The sequence below is a fragment of the Chiloscyllium plagiosum genome, chromosome 10, assembly GCF_004010195.1.
Source record: "Chiloscyllium plagiosum isolate BGI_BamShark_2017 chromosome 10, ASM401019v2, whole genome shotgun sequence".
NCBI lineage: Eukaryota > Metazoa > Chordata > Chondrichthyes > Orectolobiformes > Hemiscylliidae > Chiloscyllium > Chiloscyllium plagiosum.
The window spans coordinates 63,663,044-63,690,712 of record NC_057719.1 but is presented as its reverse complement, the minus strand read 5'-3'; the positions used below and the strand labels follow the sequence as shown (position 1 = coordinate 63,690,712).

The 27,669-nt window shown below is 37.7% G+C and overlaps 1 protein-coding gene across 8 annotated transcripts in view; it reads right to left on the bottom strand.

Moving 5' to 3' along the window:
- Window positions 1-27,669, bottom strand: part of LOC122553706 (gephyrin) — a 537,285-nt gene that overhangs the window by 208,275 nt on the left and 301,341 nt on the right. For 5 of the 8 annotated variants that reach the window (XM_043697923.1, XM_043697929.1, XM_043697921.1 and 2 more), the window contains 5 exons: window positions 15,010-15,104; window positions 13,826-13,892; window positions 12,274-12,546; window positions 12,018-12,173; window positions 10,213-10,365 (listed from right to left, as the gene is read on the bottom strand). In XM_043697923.1, the coding sequence (XP_043553858.1) occupies window positions 10,213-10,365; window positions 12,018-12,173; window positions 12,274-12,546; window positions 13,826-13,892; window positions 15,010-15,104 (744 nt within the window). The remainder of the gene's footprint in view (window positions 1-10,212; window positions 10,366-12,017; window positions 12,174-12,273; window positions 12,547-13,825; window positions 13,893-15,009; window positions 15,105-27,669) is intronic. The other 3 variants (XM_043697926.1, XM_043697927.1, XM_043697928.1) reach the window with 1 other exon arrangement.

Here is a 27,669-nt window from a genome sequence, read left to right as displayed (position 1 = left end):
ATCCAGGTAGCTGTGGGAGTCGGTGGGTTTGTAAAAAATGTCAGTGTTGAGTCAGTCGTCATTAATGGAGGTGGAGAGGTCTAGGAAGGGGAGGGAGGTGTCAGAGGTGGTCCAAGTGAATGTGTTTATGAAATTGATGAACTGTTCAACCTCGTGGGAGCACGAGGTTGCGTTGATGCAGTCATCAATGTTACGGAGGAAGAGATGGGGAGTGGTGCCAGTGTAACTCCGGAAGGTGGACTGTTCTACATAACTGACAAAGAGGCAGGCATAGCTGGGGCCCATGTGGGTGCCCATGGCTACCCCTTTTGTCTGCAGCAAGTGGGAGAATCGGAAGGAGAAATTGTTGAGAGTGAGGACCAGTTCAGCAAAACAAATAGAGTGTCAGTGGAAGGGTATTGGTGAGGACGTCGTGAAAGGAAGAAACAGAGGGCTTGGAGGCCCTGGTCATGGTGGATGGAGGTGTAGAGGGACTGGATGTCCATGGTGAAGACGAGGAGTTGGAGGCTGGGGAAACAGCAGTCTTGGAGGAGGTGGAGGGCATGGGTAGTATCCTGAACCTATATGGGGAGCTCCTGGACCAGGGGGATTGGACAGTATCGGGGTAGGTGGAGATGAGTTCGGTGGGGCAGGAGCAAGCTGAAACAATAGGTCGGCCGGGGTAGTCAGGCTTGTAGATCTTGAGGAGGAGGTAGAGGGTTATTTGGAAGCACTAGCTTTCACTAGCTTTCAGAACGCTGCTCCTTCATCAGGTGTTGTGTGATTTTTAACTCTGTACACCCCAGTCCAACACCGGCACCTACAAATCATGAATTTATTATCGTTTACATATTTTGAAAAATGCCAAATAATAAATTCAGCTTTCTGTAAAAAGCAATGTTGCTAAGTGATTACATTAGCTAGAAAAAAAGTTGTTAATTGGAAAAGTATTCCCTCCAAAAAAATAAAACGTCACCCTCAAAGGTGTCTCACCAAAATAAGTTATTTTGAACCCCGTGCTCTGTTGTTGGTGGATATGCATTCAATTGCTTAGGACCTAGGTTCTGAAATTCTCCCCTTAAGCCTCTCCTCTAAGTCATTTGTTAAGTTCAGTTTGGTGACCAAGCATTTGCTAATCTGACCCAAAATCTTCTTCAGGGACCTGTTGTCATATTTTTTTTTATGATGTGCCTTGGGAGGTTTGTTAAAGTGTTTTGTGCAATGTGTTATATTCCAAGTTCTGAAAGCATTTGCAAAGCTTACATTTCAGAAACATGTTTACTTTGCAATTAAATAAAGGTGAAAAACACTCACCTAAATCTTGCTGCCCACAGTATGTTCTAAACAAACTGGTGAAGTCTGTGTATTGGACTTAGTTAGAATGGGGATGTATTTTCTTCCGAATTTTAAAAATTGTGTCAGGTACCTTGAGCTGAATTTTACTTCATGGCTTTACTGAAAAATGTTGCCAATTTGGAATTAATTTTTCACTTTTCAGACAGGTGTAATCACTTTTCCCCTGCCAGATTCAATCACTTTTTTGAACCTCCCTTCACATATGTCTCCACCTTCGTTGCCTATTCCAGAAGGGTTTGAAAGTTTTTAGAAGAGTTGGTGCTAATGAGGTTTATTTTATTTTGAACATCATTTTCCATCATAGTCATCTGACTGTTTCAAGTTCAGGAATGCATTAAATATTTTCTCAGGTAAAATGTCAAAAATTACTTTTTCTGGTCTTCTGGAAAAATTAACCATGACCAACATTCCTTTTAAAAACTTGATTTCAACTGTTCACTCATGTTTTATGAACATTCTGATGCAAAAAATATTATTTCCTTACTACTAATGCAACTAAAGATTTTTGAATGAAATCTTGCATCTGTACTTTTTTCAGGTCAATGAAAATCTGCATGTTCCACCATATTAATCCAAGTATTGCTGGCAAATACAACTTGCAGCTTGTAAAAGTGATTCATCAAGTCAAAACCCCAGATTATGCACATTAGTCACCTATGACCGAATTATCTCTCATGACCATTGCCTCATGCCTGTTGCATGCAGAGAATGCAGCCACAAAATAGACACCGAAAAGCTGTGTGTCTGGTTTAGTCTTCTAGGTTAACTCAGTTTCTCTCAGTCCAACTGCTGATTTTACTTTCTGACCTTTCTGCTTTTGAAACTGAAATAAATGAGATTCTTCCACTTGTGTCATTGCTCATCCATCTGTCAAATCTATTATTGTTTTATTCAATCAAAGCTGCTATTCTGAAGACTCTGCACCTCGTATCTGGAACACTTTGAGTTAACTTTACTTCTCCTTACAGCGGATGGAAATTCACATCTGTAGCCACCAAACACAAACTTATTATAAAGGAACTCCAACTGCTAGTCTCTCGCCAGAAAGTTACTTTTCTCTGAACTCTTTCTAATTATCTCTTGCAAACTTTTCTGAATATTTCTTTACCTTTGTCTTAAATCCTAATGCAACAGTTGAGACTAGGGCACCAATATGATCTCAGGGGCATGTTGCCAGTGTGGCCTGGTGCCCACAATACACAGGAAGGCCAGAAGGAAGTTCAGTGCAACTGTCTGTGACACTGCAGTGCAACACTGACAGAGTGTTTCCTTATCAAAGATACTATAGCTCATTTAGTGTCACTGCCATGTCTAAAGCGGAGGCTTGTAACTTTGAATCCCACTCCAGTACTTCAGCACAAAATAAGATTAGCATTTCTGAACAACATTGAGGGGGTGCTATACCAGAAACAAGCCATTCAATCCATTGAGGTAAAAACAATGACTGCAGATGCTGGAAACCAGATTCTGGAATAGTGGTGCTGGAAGAGCACAGCAGTGGATGCTGCCTGAACAGCTGTGCTCTTCCAGCACCACTATTCCAGAATTCAATCCATTGAGTCTGCTCTCCTTTTCAATGAGATCATGGCTGATCTGACAATCCTCAACTTCACCTTCCTCCCTTGTCCCCATAATTCTGGATTCCCTCACTGATTAAAAACCTGCCTTTCTCAGCCTTGTATACACTTAGCAACCCAGCCTCAACAGCCCTCTGCAGTAAAGAATGCCACAATTTCACTACCTTCCAAGAGAAGAAATTCCTCCCCGAGTCTGTCTTAAGTGGGTAATCCCTTTCTCTGTGATTATGCCCTTTGGTACTAGATTCTCCCAAAAGGATAAACAACTTCCTTGCATCAACACTGTCAAGGCCTCTAAGAATATTGTACATTTCAATAAGGTCACTTTTCATTATTAGAAATTCCAATGGGTTCTGGCCCAATCTACTCAATTTCTCCTTCCATGCCCAGAAACATAATTGTGAACCTTCTCATTGCCTCCAATGCCAGTAGAGAGGACCACACACTGTTTATAGTATGGCTTGATGACACCTTGTATAGCTTTAGCAAGACATCCATATTCTTACAATCAATTCCCTTTGAAATAAACATTTACAGTCTATTTTCCTTCCGTAGTACCCACCGAACATGGAAACTAGGTTTTTGTGATTCGTACACGAGAACCCCCAAATCTCTCTTTGCTGCAGCTTTCTCCAGTCTTTCCCCATTTGTCTAATTTTCAGCTCTTTGATTTTTCCTTAAAGTGCACAATCTCAAATCTGCCAAGCTTTTGCCAATCTCTAACTCTCCTAGAGTCTCTGTATCATCCTCACAACTTGTCTTCCTACCTATTTTTGTGTCATCCGCAAACTTGGTGATACCGCGGACGTGAATGCACTAGAAGTCATTAATATATTTTGTAAATAATTACAGCCACAGCATCAATCCCTATAGCACACCACTAGTTACAGCTTGCCATGCTGACAATTACTCCTTTATCTCAATTCCCCTCCTTCTGTTAGTTAGCCAATCCTCTGTTCATCTTAATATACTAACACATACACCATGGGCTCAAGGAGTAGTGCAGAAAGGGATATCTTTTGGGTTGGTGCTGACATCCTACTAGTGTAGGATAATCCTTTGAATGCAAAACCTGCTGGGGTGGAATGTGAGGACAATTATTATTCTAGGAGGTGGGAGTGGGAAAGGGGGTGAGGGCAGAAGTGTGTGAAATGGGTCAGACATAGCTGAGGGCCCTGTCAAACATGGTGGGTAGTGGTAAGTGGTGGCAATCCTTCGTTGAGGAAAAAGAGCGACATGTTGGAAACTGAGGAAAATGGCACTGTTGGAACTGATGTGATGGAGATGGAGAAATGGGAAAATGAAATAGAGTCCTTACGCAAAGCAGTGTGTGAGAAAATGTAGTCAAGGTAACTGTGGGAGTTGATAGGTTTCGTAATGATATTGGTGGCCAGCCCAACCCCAGAAATAGAACATAAGTCAAGGATCAGGTGAAGGTGAGATAGATGGAAATTGAAAGCAAAATGGTAACAAAACTGATGGATTTTTCTGATTGTTGATGAGAGCAGGAACCACCACTGATGACATTCCCAATATATTGGAGAAAGTCTTATGGGAAGAGCCCAGGTAGGACTGGAAACTCGGAATGTTGCACATATCCTACAGAGAGACAGACATAACTGGGCCACACAGACACCCATAGCCACATCTTTGAAAGCAAAAACCATTGAGAAAGCAATAGGAGTTAAAGGAGAAGTTATTCAAAGTGATGACAGTCCAGCCAAGTAAAGAAGAGTTGCAGTAGATAAGGACGATGCAGGACTCTTTTCAAGGATCCAGTTTCCCTTGATAATCCTTCAAAAAATGAAAGTGGAACTGAGGATAAAGCCATTATTGTACTGTTTTCGTTCTTAAAAGAAATCAAATAGCCGTTCTGTAAAAATGGAATCTTGGTCTAATGAAATTCCTATAGTGGCTGAACAAATATTAAGTGCAAGTATTTGAATAAGCTTTGCCTTTTCACACTGAACTGAGGAAACTGACCCAAAAGCACTACTCTTGTCTACGTAGAAAATTAACATTATCCCTGACAATTTGATACAATGAAAGAAGAATTCTTCTAATGAGTAAAAATATACTCACAATGCACGAAGTGTTTATTGTAAGGAAAGGCATGCAGGCTCACAAAGACTGTTTCTTTCTGATAGTTCCTAAGCTGCTTTCTCAAAATTTTATAAGTCTTCTTTCTTTGGAAGTTCATCTAACCGTCTTTTAAATTCAAGCACTATCAATTTCAATGAGCCCATGTTCCCTGGCATTTGCAGCCTTGACAATAAATTTGATTCAGATAAATTGCTAAAGAAATGAAGCATAATTCTTCAAATCCCCTTCATAATTTCAATTCATATTGTGTGGAATTATTTTGGTGTGCATCATCTTAAACGAAACAATGTCCATTCTAGGGTAAGGTGACCACTACTTTGAACTTCAGCCACATAAATCCAAGTTGGTACATTGTTGCTGCTTAGTTGTAGGTTGACAGCTATCTTTTCAGCACCCACTTGCAATATTGACTCAGTGTTCTATTTTCATATTCCAGTTAAAAAATGGTATTGGCATCAAAACAGCACATTTAATTTAGGATTCCTTTTTCACATTGTCAGTAATTTCCAGAATATTTAATGATTCATTATAACTTGCCAGAAATAACACTACATGCCTCACAGCATTGCAAGACCTTTATTTGGTTCAATGAAAAGAAAATACAGCTCACTTCAAATGAAGGGAAAACAACTAATTGCTTGGCACAATTTTATACCTCATTGATACATTTGAAAATTATATTCAGAGAAAATACACTTCCTTTAGATTTTTCTAAAAAATCAATTTGGCAGAAAGTTATTTTTCTCTCTCAGTAGCATTCGCCTTCTGGACTGAAATGTAATGTGGGAATTCTCACAACTTGGAATCGTCGTTAACCCTAGTTAATGTATAACAGGAAGTTTCAACATAAAACACAACATTACCTGTCCATGATTTGTGCCCCAACACATCAATCCACCTGATGCATTGCCAACTGAAAAGCAAATACTTTCTTCATTGCCCAAGTACATTATCCTCTGACTGTTAATCAAACAGACTTTTTTTTTAATACTCCCGTAAGCTTCTTGTAGAGACGGCTTGTCTATTTTTGGAAGCTCTGGGTCAATGTTGGAGAGTTTACAACCCGCTGGATGTCATTGTAGAAGAAATGTTTCTGCCCCGCCCTATGCAAAAGTGCTTAGCATCCTCTTGGCATCTCTACGAATGGTGTGATTGGCATAAAACTAAAAGTACAACTTTGGGTTAGTGGACCTCTATCCTTTAATTCTGTGATACACTATGTCAACACAAGTTTTAATTGCTGGTCTGCTTAAATATACATGTAGCCTGGCCTGAGAAGATTAGAATATGCTCTTCATTATTAATTCAATGGTCTAGTCTTTCCTCTGGTTTCTCCTTACCCACCCCGCACCCCCATCTCTACTTTCAGTAGTTTGCTCTCTCTACCTCCTGTCTCTTGCACAGTACCATCCCACTCCCACCACTCTTCAGACACAGTACTGCCACAGAACAATTTTATTATTTTTAATAGTATTACCTTAATTACAAACAAGGCCAGAGGGAGTGTCTGGCTCAGATCCACAAAGAAATGTAGAGTGAAGGGAGAACACATTTCAAAATAGCTTGCACTGAAGGAATTATAAAGACTGTTTCCTCACTGGTCAAACACCACCAGTTAGAAAGCACCCATTTCTGGTTTTAAAGTTCTAACAGCTTAAAGTTATGGAAATTGATTTTGTACACAAACACAAAGAATGAAACTTAGGAACTGAAATAAAGATTGCCACAAGTCATGTTTGGTCCACATATAACATTTTGGTCATTGTTGGTTGAGTACACCAGCTCACAATTATCTGTGAGCTGCTTTTTATGAAGAAAGTGCAGTCATCATCCTCTTCAAGTGGTGGAAACTACAGGAGCTGCTTATTCTCATGTGGTAGAGGGAAACCACGTCCTAACTAGATGATTCTCTTAAAGGTAACAGGATAATAATTTACTACATCTCAGTCACTTGTTACAAGTTACATGTGTATGACAGACATTATCATAGAGGCTTTAAGGAGGATCAAATGTCATGTTGTTCTTTCAAAATCAGTCCACAAGTTCATATAATATCATCATAGTGGGTTGTGCTTATGAAATTCTTCAGTGTTAACTCTTTCAGACCCAACAAACTTTATTACTGAGAAGATATCTGTAAATTGTGCTGAATGTCAAGTGCATTCTGCACTGTAAAACATACAAGTTATGAAGCATGTTTGAAGCTTACAATTCATAATTTTTAAATAATCCTTTTCAGACTTAAATCTCCCTTGACAATGAAACCCTTGCTAACCTCTACAACGATGAGCAGATCTGACATATAAAGATATATAAAGGATTAAGTTTATATTGAATCTTGGTGTCTTTCATTTCACTCCTTTTGGTTTCTGTTTTAGTCAAAAAAAAAGAGCTGTCACAGCATGTAATCAGTCAATGACCATGGTCAAATGTGCTTCAACACATACATTTGTCTTTGAAAAACTCTGGAAAACAACCAAACTCAAGCTCTTTTCATATGGGTGAGAAGTGATGCTGCCCTCTGGAATTTCCAATTATCACCTGCTCCAGTTTGGAGAAGCAAAAGATGCTGGCCACAGGAATTAAAAAGAGAGAATGCTGGAAATATTCAGCAAGTGCAGCAGTATCTGTGGAGACAGAAAAACAAAGCTAACATTTCAGGTTGATGATCCTTTGTCAGAACTGCCAATACTGATGAAAGGTCATTGACCAGAGATGTTAATTCTGTTTTTCACTCCACAGATGCTGCCAGACTTGCTGTCTATCTTCAGAGTTTTCTGATTTAATTTGATTCAGTTGATGCTTTATTTACACAGGATAGCTCACCTCACTGGATCTGACTGTGCAAGTAAAGAGATCAGGAAGCAAAAAAGGAACAGCATAAGCTTGAGGCATTAGAAGTGCCACTTGCAAGATGCTTCAATATTTCAGGCGGTCCTCCCCGAGATGTCTGGAAGGATGTACACCAGTTCATACTACCAACTTGACCTAAGGGCAGCTACAATATAGTTTTGGTGAATAAGAGTAACAATCAAACATAATGTACAATCTGCAACTTAACGTAGAATTCAGTTTCAAAGTATAGCTTCAAAAGTTGAACAGTGATGTGACTCATGGGGAATAATTGAAACAGCAATCATATTTATAGACTTAAGTACAAATATGATCTAAAGACTGAATTAATCACATTTTTTACGAGTAGCAATCAGCTAACATCGCCACTTATTTCAGAACTAACCAGGCACATAAGTATTTTTCATGATCTTTTTTTGTCAAATAAAAGTTTAAATTCCTCTCGAAAACAAATTTCATGTTCACACCATGAATGTAGCATCTATCTGTGACTAGATGAAGGGTGGCAGGTTTAATAAAATGCTATGGAGAGCTGCATGTTAGTGCATTCTTCCTGCCAAAACTACAAGCATGACAACGTTAAACAGCTGTTGGATCAGGCAACAGACACTTGAAGAAAGATTCTAAAAGAGCTCATCACTGACATGGTAACAAATTGAAAATCAATATATTTAAATGAAAACAATTTAACTGTTATTTTATAAAATTAGGAGGATATTGTGATTTTTTTTTGCCTGGAGTGAATAATGAGAAAATGACTCAATGAGTCAACACTAAGTGTCACCCTGCATACTTCTATCAGAGATTTGAAAGCATACAGTGAACAGAATTAATTTACAGCTGGACAATACAGCTAATTAATGATATCCTTGGCCAACTAAGATGTTACAAATAAGATCATCAATATAAAATTGTTCACAAAAGGAGGACACTCGATGACATGGAGGCTGATCTCTCAACTTTTCTTGGTGATGCACGTTTACGGGTAAGAGCTCGGGTGATTGATTGTGACCAACCATGATCAACTTACAGAAGCTCAACAAGGCATATAAGCCTCCCTCAAATCATCAATATCAGATTTTGCATTTACAATGGGGTTTGGGGAAATGGTGAAGATTTGTTTGAGCAATTTGACAACAGGAAAACAAACCTGAATTGAAAAGGTGGCCCATTAAGATTTTCTCATCTAAAATCAAAATAGTAAGTTGCGAATTAACATTGTTAATACAGTTAAAATGAAGAAACCTTTCTTGCATGGTGCTTAATATTTTTTATCTTCACACATTTTCCTCCTAGAGTGAAATGCACAATAGAAAGCAAGGTGCTGAGCATTAAAAATCACAACTTTTCGTATGAACTAGGAATTTGTTGCAGTAACTATACTGGTTGCCCAAAAGAAAAATGACTTAAGTGTATAATTGAGTAGAAGGTGTCTATGACAATAACATGCCAACCAAGGGCAAACATTTAAGCAACATTTCTGCTGTCAGAAAAGGATTCTGATTCTTATCCTACAGTAAAGAAGCAAGTATAGTTTGGAACTAAGTCAACAAATCAGGATGCAAAGAGAGAAGGCAAGTCAACAATCACAACAATACCCCCTCTCCCAAGATCTGAACAGATGTACATTAGGTCAAATTGGTAATTTTCAAACAACTTATCTGGCAAGGTATGAATTTCTCACATCGCTTCATTTTTAATTCCAGATAATGCTGATTTGAATTTCAAGAGTTATGTACTATGTTTGGTCAAACATTTTTGAGCTCTAGCAAGCTAAGGTTTTAAAAGTTAATTTTGCAAATTATTTCCTCATGTCCTACAATTTTATCATAGTCTACAATAACCTTCTTGGAAAAGCAAATGGCAAAGCATCTGTGAAGTTAGGTAGGAATGAGGTCTGCATAATTGGAATACATTCGTTCAAATCTTTATTGAGTGGAATCCAGGAAAATCGATTTACTAGCACTGCATCATTAACTGGACATCAAACTGTGCTATATTAAAAATACAGCTCAGCGTACCTTAATTCAGGTTAAAAATAAAGTCAGATTGTCAGCCCATTTACCAATAATTTTATTAAAGTAATGCAAATTCTCAAATACCAAGTGGCTTTCCTTAACTGAAAACAAGTAAAAATGTATTTTGTTTCTTTGCAAAGGCTCTGAATTCTGATAAATTGAATTTTATTTTATTATTAAAGATGTCATTTCAATTTAGTTACAAAGCATTGTATTCCTGCTTTCGAGGCAATCCTCAACCATTGTTTTGTTCTAGGACAAGTGACCAATCCTTAATTATACAATTAAATGCATAGACTCAACAGGGTACACCTAGGGTGACTTACTTTTGGTGTCGGACAAGAAGCTGTGGACAGGCGTGATGTAGCTTGAGCTCGCGGTGATTCCGATGGAGTTGTGCTCAGCGATGCATTGTCTCGTGGAAGGACTTGGACACCACGAGAAATGATTGAGTCTGGGATCTGAAAGTATAAAAAATGCTGAAGATAATAAATTACAACAAATATTCACTTAGAGTTAAAGTCATCTTCATATTTCAATACAAGCAAACTTAAAGTTGGCTTTCTCCTATGTTGGGAACACATTGTAAATCAGATGGTATTTCACTTTTATACGTAAAGGCATAAGTGCTGATTTTAAACAAATTTTATAATAATTGTAATAACTCAATTTACCACTGAATTTTTCAAATGTCATAGTTTGTTACACTGGTAGCGAATGTTGTCAAGCTGACAAGAATTAAAGCAATAAGTGTAATTAAAAGACAATACTTTTAATTTTAAGCAATGCTTTATGTTTCAATCCTACAACTCATCTACATTAATAAACATTATACTTATAAATTCTAACTCTACATTATATACTGACTGGGATATGTTATATTCTATTACTGCATCATGGCAACATAAATGGACAACAAGCTCATATATAATATCAATCATTAAATATCTCAATTAAATTGTACCAAACATTTTTACTGTATCATTGAACTTCTGGAAATTGATCACTTGCACTAATATGGCAGCAGCGATCACTTCTGCAAAGTATATTTCTCAAATGTCATAGTTTATAAAGTGGCATATACCATTTTTGAATTGGGATCAACTAATTCAATATCTTCATATAAATTGAAAAGGCAAAATAAACATGCAGTGCAAACTGGAATTTTTAATTGAAAAAGAAATTAGCTATCCATTAGAAGTTTGAAAAATTTGCAAATGTCTGTGACAACGATCAATGCAGTAATGATATAGATATTAAAAGAAAACTGCGATTGGTGGGGCTCACTTCAGTTGGTCTAGATTTAACAATTAGCAAAATACAAAATACTCTCTGACCTCTCCCAGATTTTACTGGCAACTTATTTATCATCTTCAAAAGTTTGCAGTTTTCAAAGCAAATTTGAAGCATGTCTAAAAAAAAGTGAGGATTTTGAGAATCAGTCAGTCTTTTTCATCCTCCATATATGCGAGCAAAATTCTCTAAAAGTTAATTTTAATAGAAAGCCAACTGAAAATCTATATTAACTCCTGTGAGAAGTACAGATCAAACTCCTGTAGTTTTTGTAGCAACAAATTTATAAATTCTACCATCATTTGCATCTTGACAAATTCACAACTATTAAAAAGCTATATTTTCAAACAATTTTAATGTTAATAGTCTCTGTATGTAACAACTACTGTATCACTTATAAATTGTTTGTAGTCATTTGATTTCCTTTATTGGGTATTTTTGCTTTTCTACCATCTACTTCAATCTAACTTAACATTACTTCCACTCAATATTTAATCCCGCAGGCTGTCCTAAAGGGAAGGCATTTAATCATTTAATCAAGCAGTGAAAAAGTGTACTTTTTATGTACAAAGATATATTTATGTTGAATGCTCAGTGACAAATGAGAAATAAATTTATGAATGATTCACATGAAGTCAATGAGAACAATGGAAAACAATCACAATTATGAAGATACATAATTTGATGACCATTTAACAAGATGACCATGTTGAAAAGGATAATCTAAATGGCTAAAGTCTAATTGAAACAACAAAATCAGTGCAAGTGGTTCATTTCCTCACAGTAGCACAATGCAGTGCCAAGTGTTTACTTTTAATGCCTCTTTGGTGTCTCTTACCGGCTCTCCTGCACTGATGGCAGTATGAGAGTGATGACCAATGAAACCAGGGACAGGTTTACCACCTTTAGCCATGACAGGAGCGGGACTGTGTACAAGTTGGAAGCTCTGATGTACAACACAACTATCAGCACTATGACAGGAAAATACAGGCAACTGGAGAAAAACAAGCAAAAATGATTTGATGGGTAACAATGAAATAGGTAGGTTTGATTCTATATGCATGAATTCCCCTGTTCAGTGCAAAGCTTCTTACCTTGGCTGCTATGGCTGCTGCAGTAATGTGCGAGGATGAACTCTCTTCAGTTGAAGCTACTCCACTATCTTTCTTTTCTTCCTCTTCGTCTTCGCATTGAACCCCTTTGTCTTCTGTCTGTTTGTGTGGGCTGGTGGTAGGGGGAGGAGACAATGGGGGTGGAGGAGATGGGAGGTCCTCCAGCTCATCATGAACTTCTTTCACTTTCACAATTGCATCCCGCAATAAGTCAATAGCATGAGGTAGGGCAGGTAGTATAAACTGGAAGCATTCCTGCACATAATGCAAAAGTCAGATTAAAAATGATCAAGAAATATAAAGCTCAGTTAACATGTAGGCTTGTTAATACAGTTTATTACGTCAACCCAATTAAGAAATTAATAAAAGCAAGAGAATCTAAAAATATTGAACATTACCATCTTAAATCCTGCAACAAGCAATGATTTAACAGAATACAAACATGGATTTTTGTTACATTTGTAATGTTGTAACTCCAGGCATGTTTTGAGAGTTTCCTGTTCAGTGACAGCATAACACCACTAAGTTAATTGTTGTGGATTATTAAAGGATATTGCAATGGAATCCATTGGTTTCAAAGCCTAGCTATTTTAACAGAGGCTCTAAATTATCAAGGAAACTGAAAAGGCAAAGTAAGAAAGGAAAGTGGCCCTCTTATTTTCTCAGGAAACTAAGACTGAAACTGAGTTTAGAAATCAAAACCTCCGAGGAGACTGAAACAGGGTGAACCAAAAGGGCAGAGAACCACTGGAGCTCAGCTGATGATCCCAATGGCACAATGCAGGGAATCTGAACAAGAAAAGGCTACATCTAGAAGGTGGGAACAACCATTTAGATTGATATTGGTGATATCAATCACCAATATTGGTGATAATATCTGCTAATTCTTAAGATTGGTCTTTGGTTAAATTCCATTTAATGTGTAATTTATTGTTATTATTAATAATCAACTGCAATTTGGTTATTAGTTAACATTTAACAAATAATAATTCAGAATTTTAGAATATAGATGGTATTTTGTGTTTGCTTTGTTAGAATCTTAATGCTTTTGTTGTAAACTGTGAAATCTGTGGGTTCATTCTTTCTGTAAATAACTAGGATTTGGATTTCATTCTTTTAGAAACAAGTTGCTGGTCTTGATTGAGATCATAAAAAATATTCCACAGTACTAAAGAGAAAAATTGGTGTTATAGTTTAAATACTCAATTCATTTTTTTCTGGATCCAAATAAACAATGGAAATATTTTCATTAAAATCTTTTGATTCCAATTCTCATCCTCCAGTGTGAACAATGTTGTGCTTTTAATAGGAAATTTAACACAGCAAAACAGGTATGTAATGAAGCAGATAAATACAATTGAGACATATAAATAGACAGTGCATTTTATCTGGAGAGGAAGGGCAGTCACAACAGAAGTTGGGATAAGAGAGCATGAAGGAAGCTCAATTAATTATGCCCACAAGACTAGTCTTTACTATGTAGCAGAGCCACAATTTCTGACACAGAAACAACAGAAGTAATGGTGACTCCTACCTGTGAACCCTTCTTGCTACCAGGCAGATTAATAATCAGAGTTTTGCCCCTTATTCCACATACAGGTCTGACAATAAAAGTGAAATGACAATAAGCAGGAGTACATTTTATATACAGCTTATAATTCAATTACCTTGAAAACTGATGTTCTGCTTCAACAGCCCACCCAAAATCAAACCAGATTTCTCTTTGATCACCTATCGGTTAAGTGGTGTAAGCTGCTCTTCATCTTAAAGTGGTTAGGAAAATTTATCCCTAACAAAGAAACTGGAGCAAGAAATGCTAGTCTTTATATAACACAATCTCAAGATTCCCAAAGTGCCCAACAGGCAATTAAGTGTTTCTGAAGTGCAGTCACCGTTGTAATTTAGGAAACAAGCTATCTAATTTCTACATAGCTAGCCCCCACAAACAGTAATGTGACAAGGCCAAATACTCTGCTTTAGAGGTACTGGTTACACAAATGAACTGCAAAAAAATCCTTAGCTTTTTCTACAGTGGCTATTTGACCTTCTATAAATGTGAAGGGTAACATGTAGTGTTAAAGTCCCAATGCACTCCACCATTGAATAATGAGACATAGACTCATCAGTAATTCTTCACATGAACGCAGTTACAACTGTGCTGTGGTTGGAATGTATCATGACAGACCACAGGTGCTTAAGTTAGGAAATAAAGAGGTAGCTCAGAGGAACTATCAAACCAGCTGCTCTCTCTCACATCTCCAAACAGCCATTTTCAGAGAAGAACAGATGGAAGCCTGGGGAGTTGATCTTCTCACTCTCCATTTAAGTAAGTAATGTATATGGTGAAAAGATATCAAGTGAAATGTGTTATTGAAGATCCCAAACAAAAGGCTGGGGCGTTAAGCCTCAACTAATAGTGCTGTGAACATGACTGCTTCAGTTAAGTTGCTCAGTTAGTTAGTCAGTCCATGCTTTTTCATTTTCTTCCTTAGAAAGACAACTCTCCACAAACATGATTCTGCAAAACCCAAGTCTTTTACAAAGGAAATCAGACTTTTATTAAACCATTTTTACCCGTAACTTAATGTGAGTACATAAAATCACAGAAAAGATATCAAGTTCACATTTACAAAGGTGTTCTGTGACATAATGCTGTTATTTGCTTACTCGCCTGAATTCCAACACTATAATCCATATTTCAGAAATAGCATTGCTTACCGAGACAGCATCCCTAGTGGAGTGACATTCAATGAACCCATCAGCATCGCCAGTGCCATTCCAGGAGCCTCCCTTTCAATCACTTCCTTTGTGGCCTAGAATTACAATAGATCACATTTATAATTGATATCAAATTAAAATTGTAATTGTAAAGAATTCCCTCAATATTTTGTAACTAGATTCGTACATCGCAACCTTAAAAAGAGCTAATTAAGTTCTGACAGGAAAGCTGCAATACGAAGATATCACATTTAATGGAAGGAAAACAAGTGGCAAAATACAACTTCGCAAATACAACCCTCTGTTTAGAGTAAAATGTCATCTATTATGCAAAGTGAAAAATGTGCTCATCTCAAAATGGCAAAATTCTGTAGATGCAAGGAATCTGAAACATAAAAGGATGGAAACACTCAGCAAATCAGGTAGCATCTGCGGAGAGAACAGACAAGGCAAAGCAGGAAGGGGTTATCAATGATAGGAATTCAAAAAGCAACAGCAGTATTTGAAATCAGCATGCTTAAATGAATATCAATCAATGAATGCATCAGCATAGCCAGAGCCAACCCAGGAGACTCCCTTTTTATCACTTCTTTTATGACCGTGAATTACAATGAATATAAATTTTAAAAATTTAATGTCTAGGTTTGATATCAGCTTGAGATTTTGTTGTTTAAAATTTCACAATCCCTATTCATTGGTAATAACTACCAATTCTAATAAAGTGCATACACTTGAAACTTTAGCTTGTCACACTCTAAAGATGCAAGTAATGTCAGATATTTGATGTCAAAAAGATGCACAAATTAAAAAATCATGCACAGCCAAACAGCCCACATAGTTTCAGCGCCGAATATTTGCAGCGTTCCTTGAATTTGTTTAGCTCCCCTGTTTGTACAGCTTGAAAGTACATCAAAGGAGCAGAGTATCAGAAACGGGACAGCACAGTGGCTGAGCAAGCAACCTTCTATTTCTAGTTCAACTCTGGGTCCAAATCTAGATCAAACTGATGTACGTCTTCCTGAACAATTTTGTGAGACTCAAATAATGGATGCACCATTAGATACACAACGCAAAATCATTCTAGCTTGGATTACATATTTGTTGCATGAAAGAGAAGTCTATAATTTAGAAGTTGCAAGATTTGGTGATGGGTTCAAGGAGAATATTCCATATCTAAACATGACCAAGAATGCCACTCCAAATGGAAATCACCAACTCAAAGCACTTTGGTGAATGCCCAAAAAAATTAATGCATTCACATAGAACAAAGTAACTGGTGTTTGTAGTAATGAAGGAAAATGGTCATAGCATCTAGATACGACATACTGTCAAGGCCACTGAGTTGTTAGCTGTAAGTGCAGTTCATTACTTAGAGCGAACATTGCTTTTCATGAACACAGAAATTCAGAGGCAGATATGAAGCTTCAAATAGAACGCTCATGACTAAATTGAAGTGGGAATGCTTCATCGCAAAGCAAACGATCTGTAATCGCAGCATATTTTTACCCTGAAATCAGAAAAGTAGATGAGGAAAAGACACATATACAGCATGAGGGAATCCAAAACTCGGAGCCATAAATCTAAGATAGTCAACAAAGGGGAACTTGCTAACGCATGGAAATGTTGAGGCAAATAACACAGTTGTATTTAATGCTAAGGTAGTAAGGTGAAAGGAATATAAAGATGTATTTCTAGGCTGTGATGAAAAAAGGTGATTGGAGGTTAATGTGAAACATAACCAGTGCTGGGTTTAATCGTTTGTTTCTGCACTAAAATATTTTATGAAACAGAAGTGGAATCAAACAGATTGTACAGTTCAATATCAAAATAGATCCTTATTGTGGGTCAAACTAATAAATTTTAAGGTGATATTGTTTTGCCATGGCATAGTTTAAAATTAATCTTTGATCCATAACTTTTACAGTCGAGTGCTCATTTAACAGTATGCAATTATTCACAATCTGAGGAGATTTGGAAGTAGGTTGAAGGCAACAGTTGCAGACAAGAGTCTCTTTCTTCAAAAATCTCATAATTAAAATGAACCATTAATGAAAGCCCCAAGCTTGCCCTGAAGCTAAACATCACAGAAAGACAGCTTCAAAGGGGGTGAAAAAGATCAGATTTAAAGAAAAGAAACAGTCAAAATTTAAACACATGACCACGTGCAACATTATGCTCTTGTTACAAATTTAAATTATTTTGCTCTTACTCTAAAGGAAATAAACGCAATGTTCTCAAAGGGAATCAAATAAAAGTATTTCGGCAAAATGGAGTGTGAAAGCTGGAGTGAGCTGATGCATCAAAAGGAATTTTGATATTTATATGATTTTGTTTACAAACAAACTGCACTCTTTCCCCAAATATGTGTAAATTGTACCTGTAAAAGCTGAACCTTTGTTTGCAAATACAGGGCAAGGTGTTCTCTTCCTTGTTTTGTAACTGTGCTGGTTGTCTAGTTCATTTGAGAGGAACGAAATTAGTAAGTTTGGCTGTGCTTACAGGTCATAAACAGTGTGAATTTGACAAGTTATTTAAAATTGTTAATTAAGAAAAAGGAGCAAATATGTTCTGGAGTTCAGGAGACTAATATACAGAGATCACATTTCCCCTTTGGAAAATCCTCCAATTTTATATCATACAACGACAAAAATTGCAAACTCCATGCATTAATGTACTAATTTTTCGACCCATGGCATGGTAATGCATACACTCTCCAGTTACTTTGTACCTGATGAGTTCCAAATCTGAAATGCTACTCAGTCAAGGGGGCTCAAGAGATAAAGCAGGTGAATATTTGAAAATAATGGTGACTTGATTTATACTTTGTTGCTCTTATGCACAATTCATGCTGGTTCAGGAAGGGTGCTCGTAATGATATGCATGATAAAACACAGGAGAAGTAGATCATAGGAAGCAAAAAGATTAATAGTTAATTAGGGTTGTTTGTTGTGATACACTCAATGCACTTCCAATTCAAAGATGCAGATTCACTATGAATAACTCAATCTTACTCAATGTTTTGAAATTTTGAAATGCCTGCAAAATCCTGGAACGTGATCTTTTTGTTGCTCGCACAACTTAATAATGTATCAAGCTTCTTTAGTGCGTCTTCTGCTCATCCCTACAGACTTGCCATCCAAGCTGCTACACTTCCCAAGCTTTTCATGTCCCCTGCTTCTTCACCAAATATCTAACCATTCAACTATTTTTCAGTCACAGGGCGCACTGTCCTGGGAGCAGGCTTAAGGGTCAGAAACCTGAAAGAATAGATTTCCCACAGATTCTACTACATTTAATGGCTGGCCCTGACCCCTATACTCAGTGCCTCTGACTGTGTCCAGCGAACAGTCAATTGGGAGGGTGATTGGCTTTGCAGGCTTGATACGCCCCTGAAGACTGGGGAGGAAGACTGGAGTCTGGAGTTGGAGAAGATCAGGCAGGATAAGGGTGGGCGTGGGGTTGGGGGTGAGGGGTGGGAATAGGGGGAGGAGGAAAAGATGTGTGGTGGCTGTGGGAGTACTGGGCTGGAAACTCCGGAAGATTTGTGTTTGAGGGAGCTGGTCAGCAAGGAAGATCGGAGTCTGCAGGCAAGATTGAAAAGGCCAAAATCTGTCGGTGTATGGAGACAGGCAAAGTGAAAGGCCACGTTTCAGAGTCACACAATGGCATCAACAGAACTCCTACATGATCAGATTATAAATGCAGTCTGAAGGTAAAAGACTGGAATTCAACACCGGTTCTTTTGGAGGTTGGAGGTGACCAATTTGGGTCACTCAAATAGCTATAGTTACCAAGGGAACCAGAGAGCGAGAATTTATTTCCAACTAGTAAACAAGCAGCTGACAAACTACTGCTAGTACTACACTTTTTGTATTTGAGGTCACTAAGTCCAAACTGGCCAGTATTGGCAACAATCTAATAGAAATAGTCAATTTTCAACTGAAGTAACTGCACCATTACCACTGCATAGATCTGTGCTAAGAGTGTCACTGATGTGAAATTTAATCCATAACCTGCCATCATTAGTAATAATTCTGTCGCTAACTGCATTGAGGAGCTCCATGCACTTAAAACAGACTTAATGTACATTTGACTTAGTCAATGTTCAACCAACAATTGGTTTACAATGAAAATATAATTAGTCGTGTTGCTGAATAATTATTCAAACATTTGTCAACATTTTGCTGGTTTATCAAAGTTGCCCAGCAGGATTTATGAGGATTCAATGTTGACAACTGATGACCTTCCGAGACCAGGAGTAACTTCATAACAGTCCAGTGAAATTCTCTTCTCTGTCTGACTTAAAGCCAGAATTGTTCATACGATACAGGAGTGGACTTAGGCCATTCTCAATGAGTCTCCTCTGCCATTCGATCATGGCTGATATGCTCCTTATCCCCATTTTCCTGTCTTCTCTCCATTTCCCTTCAACCCATTACCAACTAAAACTCTATCTAATTCCTCCTTAAATTTGCTCACTGTCTCAGCATCCACATTTTGGGGTCGCGAATTCCACAGATTTGCAACTTTTTGGGAGATGTAGTCTCTCCTGAACTCTGTTTTAAATTTGCTACCCCTTATCCAAGATGATGACCAGAATGCTTCACAAGAGGAAGCATCTGCTCCACATGTGTTTTAGTTATTTTATTGATTTAATTCTTAAATAATCCTGAGTTAATATAAACAGCTTTTGAACGTTGCCAATGCTTCAGAAACAAGCAATGCCATCAATTAAGTATTTTGCTAAGCAGGTTACATTCCTGATGTAAAAATACAATAAAGTTCATTCAAAAAAGAAAGACAGAATGTCTACGTAGTAAGTTAGAATCATATAACACAGCACAGAGAAGGTTATCTGGGCCATCATGCCTATGTTGCCTCTTGTAAATAGCTATGCAAATGCTTGGCAAATGTTTCCCATTCAAGTACTTAATTCTCTTTCAAAACATATTGTCGAATCTGGTTCCACTATCCTTTCAGGCAGTGGATTTAAGATCATGACAATCCTCTGCATCAAAAATAATCTTATCATCTCACTCCCAGTTCCTTTGCCAAATACATTCAATTAGCATCCCCTACTACTGGATGCAGCTACTCCTTATTTTCTTTGCCAAAGCCCTTCATGATATTGAATTGTTTCTGTTTAACCTTCTCTGTTCCGAGAAGAAAAATGTGTAGCTTTACTAATCCCTTCATATAACTGGTTCCGCAGCTCTGGTACCATCCTGGGGAATTTTGTCTGTTCTCTCTCAAAGAACTTGACATCCTTGCTGAAGCACAGTAAAGATGCAAGAATTAGCTGCGTTTGGATACATACAATTGTACCCCTCATATAGTGGCTAGCTTGCGGTGTCATGTAGTCATACTTCTGCTGCAAGTACCTTTGTGTGCAGCCTACAGCAGCCATTAACATACACGAGTTGGAAAATGGTATTAGAATGACAAAGCTGAAAGTATGTGGATTGTCAGAGCAGAAAGAGCAAGGCAGAAGTTAAAAAAGCACAATAGCCTGCAACCTTTGAGGCCCTGGAGAGTTGAAATTGGGAAGAATTTTTTCACTCCCTGTCATTGTGGAAATGAAAGGAAATATCTGGAGTAATAGGATGTTCATCCATTCTCAGACACAAAACTATAAAATAGCTGGAAAATCAAAAGACAGCAAAATAGAGTAGATACCCTGCTGTCAGTGCTGGGGAAAATGTATCACAAGATGCACTGCAGCCTAGATTTCTTTTAATAGCAGAGAAAAACAGATAGTAGTGAGTTTATAGGCTTTGAGGACAGACTTTGAACTTCATATTAATGTTACTTAGGAATGTTCTTCGTTCAACATCAGAGTTCAAGAGGAGAGGGAGGCTATTGATCAGTCTGTGATGGTACTGATACATCTAGATTATTTCATTAAGAGATTGGACTGTTTGAGGATCCTTATACTAATCCAGGATACTGATCCTGATGCTCCCATATTAATAAGACCATTAGACATAGGACTGGAAGTAAGGCCATTCGGCCCATCGAGTCCACTCCGCCATTCAATCATGGCTGATGGGCATTTCAACTCCACTTACCCGCATTCTCCCCGTAGCCCTTAATTCCTTGTGACATCAAGAATTTATCAATTTCTGCCTTGAAGACATTTAGCGTCCCAGCCTCCACTGCACTCTGTGGCAATGAATTCCACAGGCCCACCACTCTCTGGCTGAAGAAATGTCTCCGCATTTCTGTTCTGAATTTACCCCCTCTAATTCTAAGGCTGTGTCCACGGGTCCTAGTCTCCTCGCCTAACGGAAATAATTTCCTAGCGTCCACCCTCTCCAAGTCATGTATTATCTTGTAAGTTTCTATTAGATCTCCCCTTAATCTTCTAAACTCCAATGAATACAATCCCAGGATCCTCAGCTGTTCCTCATATGTTCCTCATAGTGGGAGTCTTTGCAGCATGCTGAAAACATGTCAAGCAGAACATGAACAAGAGACTGAGGAAAAGGGAGCTATACTTGCAGAAAAGTCAGCAGAATGGCAAAGGCTAGGGGACAGGATGTAAATCTTGCAGAGGACATCACAAAATGGAAGTGTGTTCAGCATGGGGAAAATGGGGATCTAACAGCAAAAAGCCTGATCATTTTACAAACAATTGTTCAGCCAGACAGAAGCAAACATACCTATAAAGATGGTTGCTAGAGAGATAGCAGCAGATCATTCTGTTGAATCACTTTCGAACATATAACAGGTTGGCACTGTTAAGGTCTCAAGGTGAAAAATGGTTTGCAACTGTTGGAATGATGACTGCAGGAGAGCATTAAGTGAACATATAATGTCAGAAACTGTGCTTCAAACAACATAATGTGTTTCACAAACCTGTGTGAAGTAGCTCAAGACAGTGATTCAAAAATGAAGCCCTTTAAGGTCAGACTGGAGTTATATAATGAACCAATACTCAGGTTAAGAGGGCTGAGAACTCAACGCAATGGGAAGAGTGAACATCTGGAGTTGCAACAATAGGCATCAAATAACATCCTCTCATCTTAGCTGAAGTAAGTAGAAATTTTGGATGAACAATTCTAAATATGCCAGAAGAGCTTTGCAGGATTTGGCAGGCCACGAAGCCATTGACTGTTGAACCTATCTCAGAAGATTACAAAGATGCTTTTGTAAATCTTGGATGTTTTCCTGATGATATTGTCTCAAATGAGATGACAGCGTGAAACCAACGCAGCATCTGCGAAGGACAGTTGCAACTACCGTCAAGTTTAACCTGAATCACGAGACAGATAAACTCACGAGGGGCATGGAGGTGGTGAGTAGCCAAGGTCTTTTTCTGAGGGTAGGGGAGTCCAAAACTAGAGGGCATGGTTTAAGGTGAAAGGAGAAATATTTAAAAAGAATCTGAGGGGTATTTTTTTTTACGCAAAGGGTGATGTGTGTGTGTGGAATGAACTGCCAGAGGAAGTAGTGTAGGCAATTACAACATTTAAATGGCGTCTAGATTGGTGTACGAATAGGAAGGGTTTAGAGGGCTATGGGTCAAATGCTGGCAAATGGCACTAGGTCAGATTGGGATGTCTGGTGAGCACAGACAAGTTGGACCAAAGGGTCTATTTCCGTGCAAAATGACTCTATAAGTGGAAAACAAGAACCCAATAAAGCAAGTGACAAATCCGAAGGACGGGATTAGCAGCATGGTAGCAGTGAAAAATCAGGAAAACTGAGTTTGCATAGATCCAAAGTATCCAATAGAGCTTTAAAAAGATTTAACTATTCCATGTCAACCACTGAAGAAGTTGTGACACAACCTGCCAATGTGAAAAGGTCTTCACAACTCTTAATGTGAAGATGGTTATTGTCATTTGAGTTGGATGAGAGCAAGACTTTTCTAATTACATTTTGGGTATTATTTGGGAGATTCAGATAGTTGCACACACTGTATAGCATTTCCATTGTTCCAGAAAAACATGAACATGAAGCTACTGTGTATAATCTAGTCCATGGATGCGGAGACACAATGGAAGAAGCCATCACAGATCACAATAAGAATCGAATGCAACTGTTCGAGAGAGCTTACCAGATGAACCTGAAGCTGAACATAGAAATGCAATTGAAGATGGCAGAAGTCATGTATATAGGTCATGACAGAGAAAGGATTTCACCCAGAGCTTGACAAGATGCAGAGAAGGTTCAGCAACTAATAGATGTGAAAGGAGTGCAACAATTTGTTGCATTTTAGAACTATTTTGCAAAGATGTTGCCTCATTTGTCAGGATGTGAACATCGAGGAAAGCTCACTGCAAATGATCTGCAGTGTCACTGGACACAAAGCAGGAATCAACTTTCACAAGAATCAAATGTTTACGATCAAGATGTCAGTGTTGAGGTACTACAATCTCAATGGTTAAGTCCCTTTGCAGCATGACACCAGTAACGGAGAACTTATTTATTCATCCTTGGGAAGTGAATGTTGCTGGTCACACTATTTATTCCCTGTCCCTAGCTGCCCTTGAGAGTCTGGTGATGAGCTACCTTCATGAACCACTGCAGCCCATTTGGTGAGATAGACCCACAGTGCCATTAGGGAAGGAGTTCCAAGATTTTGGCTCACTGACATTGAAGAAATGGTAATATATTTCCAAGTCGGGACGGTGAATGTCTTGGAAGGGAACCAATCATGTAATGACTGCTCTTATCCTTCTCAGTGGTGGTGGTTGTGGGGTTTAAAGATACTGTCTAATGACCCAGGTGAATTTCTGCACTGCATCTTGTACTAAGCATTGGTGGTGGAGGGAGAGAATGTTTAGTGGATACGGTGTCAAACAAATGGGGTGCTTTGTCCTGGACAAATGATAGTTTTTTTTTTCAAAAATGCTGTCATCATGTGAATTCGATATCTTCTCTATGTGTCTTTGTGAGCAGTCTGTGAAATGCACACAATTTTTGAAAGCAGCAGAACTAGGTCTTGCAGGTTCTCAAACCTGCATAGCTAGTCAATCAGATCATAGTTGATCTTTTACTTCAACTCCATGTTGCTGTACAAGAGAACTACAGTGTATAGGTTCAGGTATTTGATTCTAGAGAGTTTCTTACTATGCCTTTGATGGGCAGATATTAGGAGCTTCTCCATGGATGTAGAGAAAACTTAAGGCAATCTCAAGTTTATGCATCTCAGCCTTTGAACAACATCAAATAATTCAGTTGTAACAATTACTTGATTTCAAGTACATTCCCCCAACAAATTATCATTGCATACCATTTCCTGCTATAGAATTATGAACAGTCTGTTGTTAAATATGTTTTAGTTGATTGGTTAATAGAGTTAAACATTTCTTGCACCGTAACAAATAGCTGTGACAGACTAGTTTTCTCCAAATGCACAGGATTCTGATATTAAAGCAGAAATAACAGCATAATATAAAAAATATTTAGAGGTTGCAACTGGAATTAGCATCCTGTGAGATACATTAGCTGTTTTGATTTTATGCATTAATCAATTATTAACATTGAAATCTCCTGGGGATTAAAATGATTACCTACTCAAGTAGGTACACATCCAAAGTTGGTGTTTAGCTGAAGATATTAAGCAGTTGTGGCACTATACAGTGCTGTTCTTTATAAGCAATAATGGGAAAGTTTAGGTTACTTCATTCTGTTTTCTAATAAAGCTATCTCTCGCAGTGTCTTCATTAAAATCCCAATGATCGTCAGGCAAATCACTGGGAAGATTTCTTAATAATGTACAATGAAACGATCAATATAAAGAATAAAAACTCCCCAGTGGCAGAAGAGCTCTAAATCATCGCTAATCAAAAATCTGATTCAGACAGCAGATTTAATCAGACGTGTCCATTTTTCTTGCACCATTAATCCTACTGCCAATAGAATTCAACCCAATTTATGTTTTAATTTTGATTAATGACCATCATTATACCACCAGTGGGTCTCCACCTTAATCAAGACTTGAAAGTATTGTTTGGTAGTTCATTAACTGGGAGCACAAGGGTTAAATCTCTACACATGTTTTTCAAATTACAGTTTGAAGAGAAATCTGAGAGGCAACTTTGTTTTTACCCTAGATTTTAGTGCACATGACCTGCTTGTCAAGGTTTTGACAAATTCTCTCTGAACCAATCATAAGAAAAGCCTCAAGAGTCTATATACACTGTATCTTGTTTTATTTCACTCAAGTGACTAATGTGTCATCTCTCCATTCTTCACCATTGCAATAAATCCAAAATGGAAAACTGTCAAGCTAGTGGATCAAACCCATGGGCCATCACTTTCCTTGCTGTCCATTAATGTTCCAAAATAACACTTTCTCATAAACAAACATTCACTGAAAAGGTTAACTATCCAATTTAAAGAGTTTAAATGGTTAGACTTTGAAATAAGGTATTAATGCTTTTAAATAATGTGCAGGCTGAGAAACAGGTTGCATCTGTCTGTCCAACATGAGGAGAAAAAAGTCTTTTAATATAAAGCACTGTAATGTGACAGCGTAACCACAATATATGCTATGCTACCTTTTAGATTTTTTTAAAAGCTCTGTTACAAACTACAGTCATCAGACTTCACAGTTTGAAAGTACAAGATCTTCCATTTTGTTGTCTCCCAATGGTTTGTAATAAAGACAAATAACATAAAACTCCAAATTGTATAATACAATTATCTAATTTATGGCTAGATGTTAAAACTTAAAATTGGGTAATGCAATGTAGCTGCCTGATTTATATACTCTATCATTAAAGGTGAATGACCTTTCCCTTTGGAAGTCTTATTGTATAGTATGTAGCACACCTGCACCTGAGCCAGAAGCTCCAAATTTAATCCCACACCAGGATTTGAAGGCCAAAGAATGTGCATTCATATTGCCAACAAATTGGTTAAGCATTAATCTGCAAATCTTTCCAGTTCAGATGAACTGCAATTAGTAAGGACAGGAGAGATTTCTAATCAGCCATGTGACAGAACAAAGGTAGTTCCAGATTACAACACGCTTCAACTCAAACTTAATGAACTGTAACACACCACATCACTTTTCTCCTGTTCTCATCTCCAATATGTACTTTTTCATACTTTTTACAATGAATGAATTCTATCCTCTCCCAGCTTCCCATCTTTTTGACTAATCCATTTATTCCTATAGTCTTAAATAACATAAATCAAAATTCAGGTGCCATAGCATGAACAGCAGTTTTGCAATTCTCTAAACTCCACTGCCAAGATCACTCATCAAGAGATTTAAAATATTGTAGAGGAACTGGGGGCCCTCGAGAACAGCTACACAGTTCATCATGGGGAGGTGAGGCCTAATGGTATTATCTCCAGACTGTTAATTCAGGAATCTGGGCTTTGGGGACCATGGCTGATGGTAGAATCTGAACTCCATAAAAAAAAGTCTGAATGATTACTCAGTGTCAGAAAAATCCATCTGCTTTACTAATGTCCTTGAGTAAACTATCTTCCTTATCTGGTCTGGCCTGCCCTCTGGGCAATTGGGGTTGGGCAATAAATGCTGGTCTTGTCAGCAACACTCATGTTCAATGAATGAATAAAAATGGCAGAGCAAGCAAATCAAGCTATCAGAAAGGTAAGTGAACCAGGAGCTTTGAATCTAAAGCCACAGGATATAGATAGAAAGGAGTAGTGGTAACAAAACACTTCTTACCAGTTGGAAACACTCATCAGAACTGATGAAATGTCACAGATTTGATGAGAATTGCTAATGTTTTTGGCTTACTGCTAAGTTTCGAAAATCTTCTGAATTTCACTTTTGGGATCATGTTAAATTTTCAGAAAACCTTAACCACCGGTTGGGCTTTGGCCCTCATGAGTTGAGATTAGCATGGTTTAATGAAATATAGGTTTTATCAGAATGGGTATATTTCCTTAAAAAAATAAACATTTTGTTAGGAGAGCATTTGGGAAAGAAAAAAGGTGTTAATTGAGAGATTACAGAAAAAGCCAAGGAGTACACATTGAGAAAGAATTCAAAGGGAAGCTTGGACCAAAAAATTAGATTGGTTGTGAATGGAGGTTAAATGGAAGTAATTAGGTGAAAGGTTTGAGAAAAAGGCTCTGGAGGTTTTGGAAGTATATCAGAAAAGTTCAAACAGACAGGTGCCATGGCAGGAAATCATGAAAGGTATCAGAGAAGATATGACTTAGGGGTCAAAAGTGGCAAAAAGTGGGCTGCAATCCCTAGCTCAATGCTTAAGTACAATGCAGGAGGACATGACGGTAGGGCTGTCTAGATATGATGAAAAGATTAAGGATGAATATCTTAGGACCATGATCTGATTTCAAAGTGTAAAGTAGCAAAATTATGCCCCCAGCCAAGAATAAACTGCATGGAAAACCTGTTTGTATTAAAAACTAAAATGAAATTACCAGACATGAAATTATAAACTCAAAGTCAGGAAAAAAATAGAAACTTTTGCCATCAAAAATAAACAGACAAATGGGATAAACCAGGCCACAGCACAACTACAGATGGAAATTCTGCTGCAATTTCTGTAACACACAAGGTTTTCCAATTCAAATGTCCACACACCAATCTTACATTGTGTGACATGATAATATCATTGAAAATTTGGACACAAATACAGATTATGAACATAATAATATGCACATACATTTCTTAATAATATGTAGAGCCTACTCAAGTGTTTA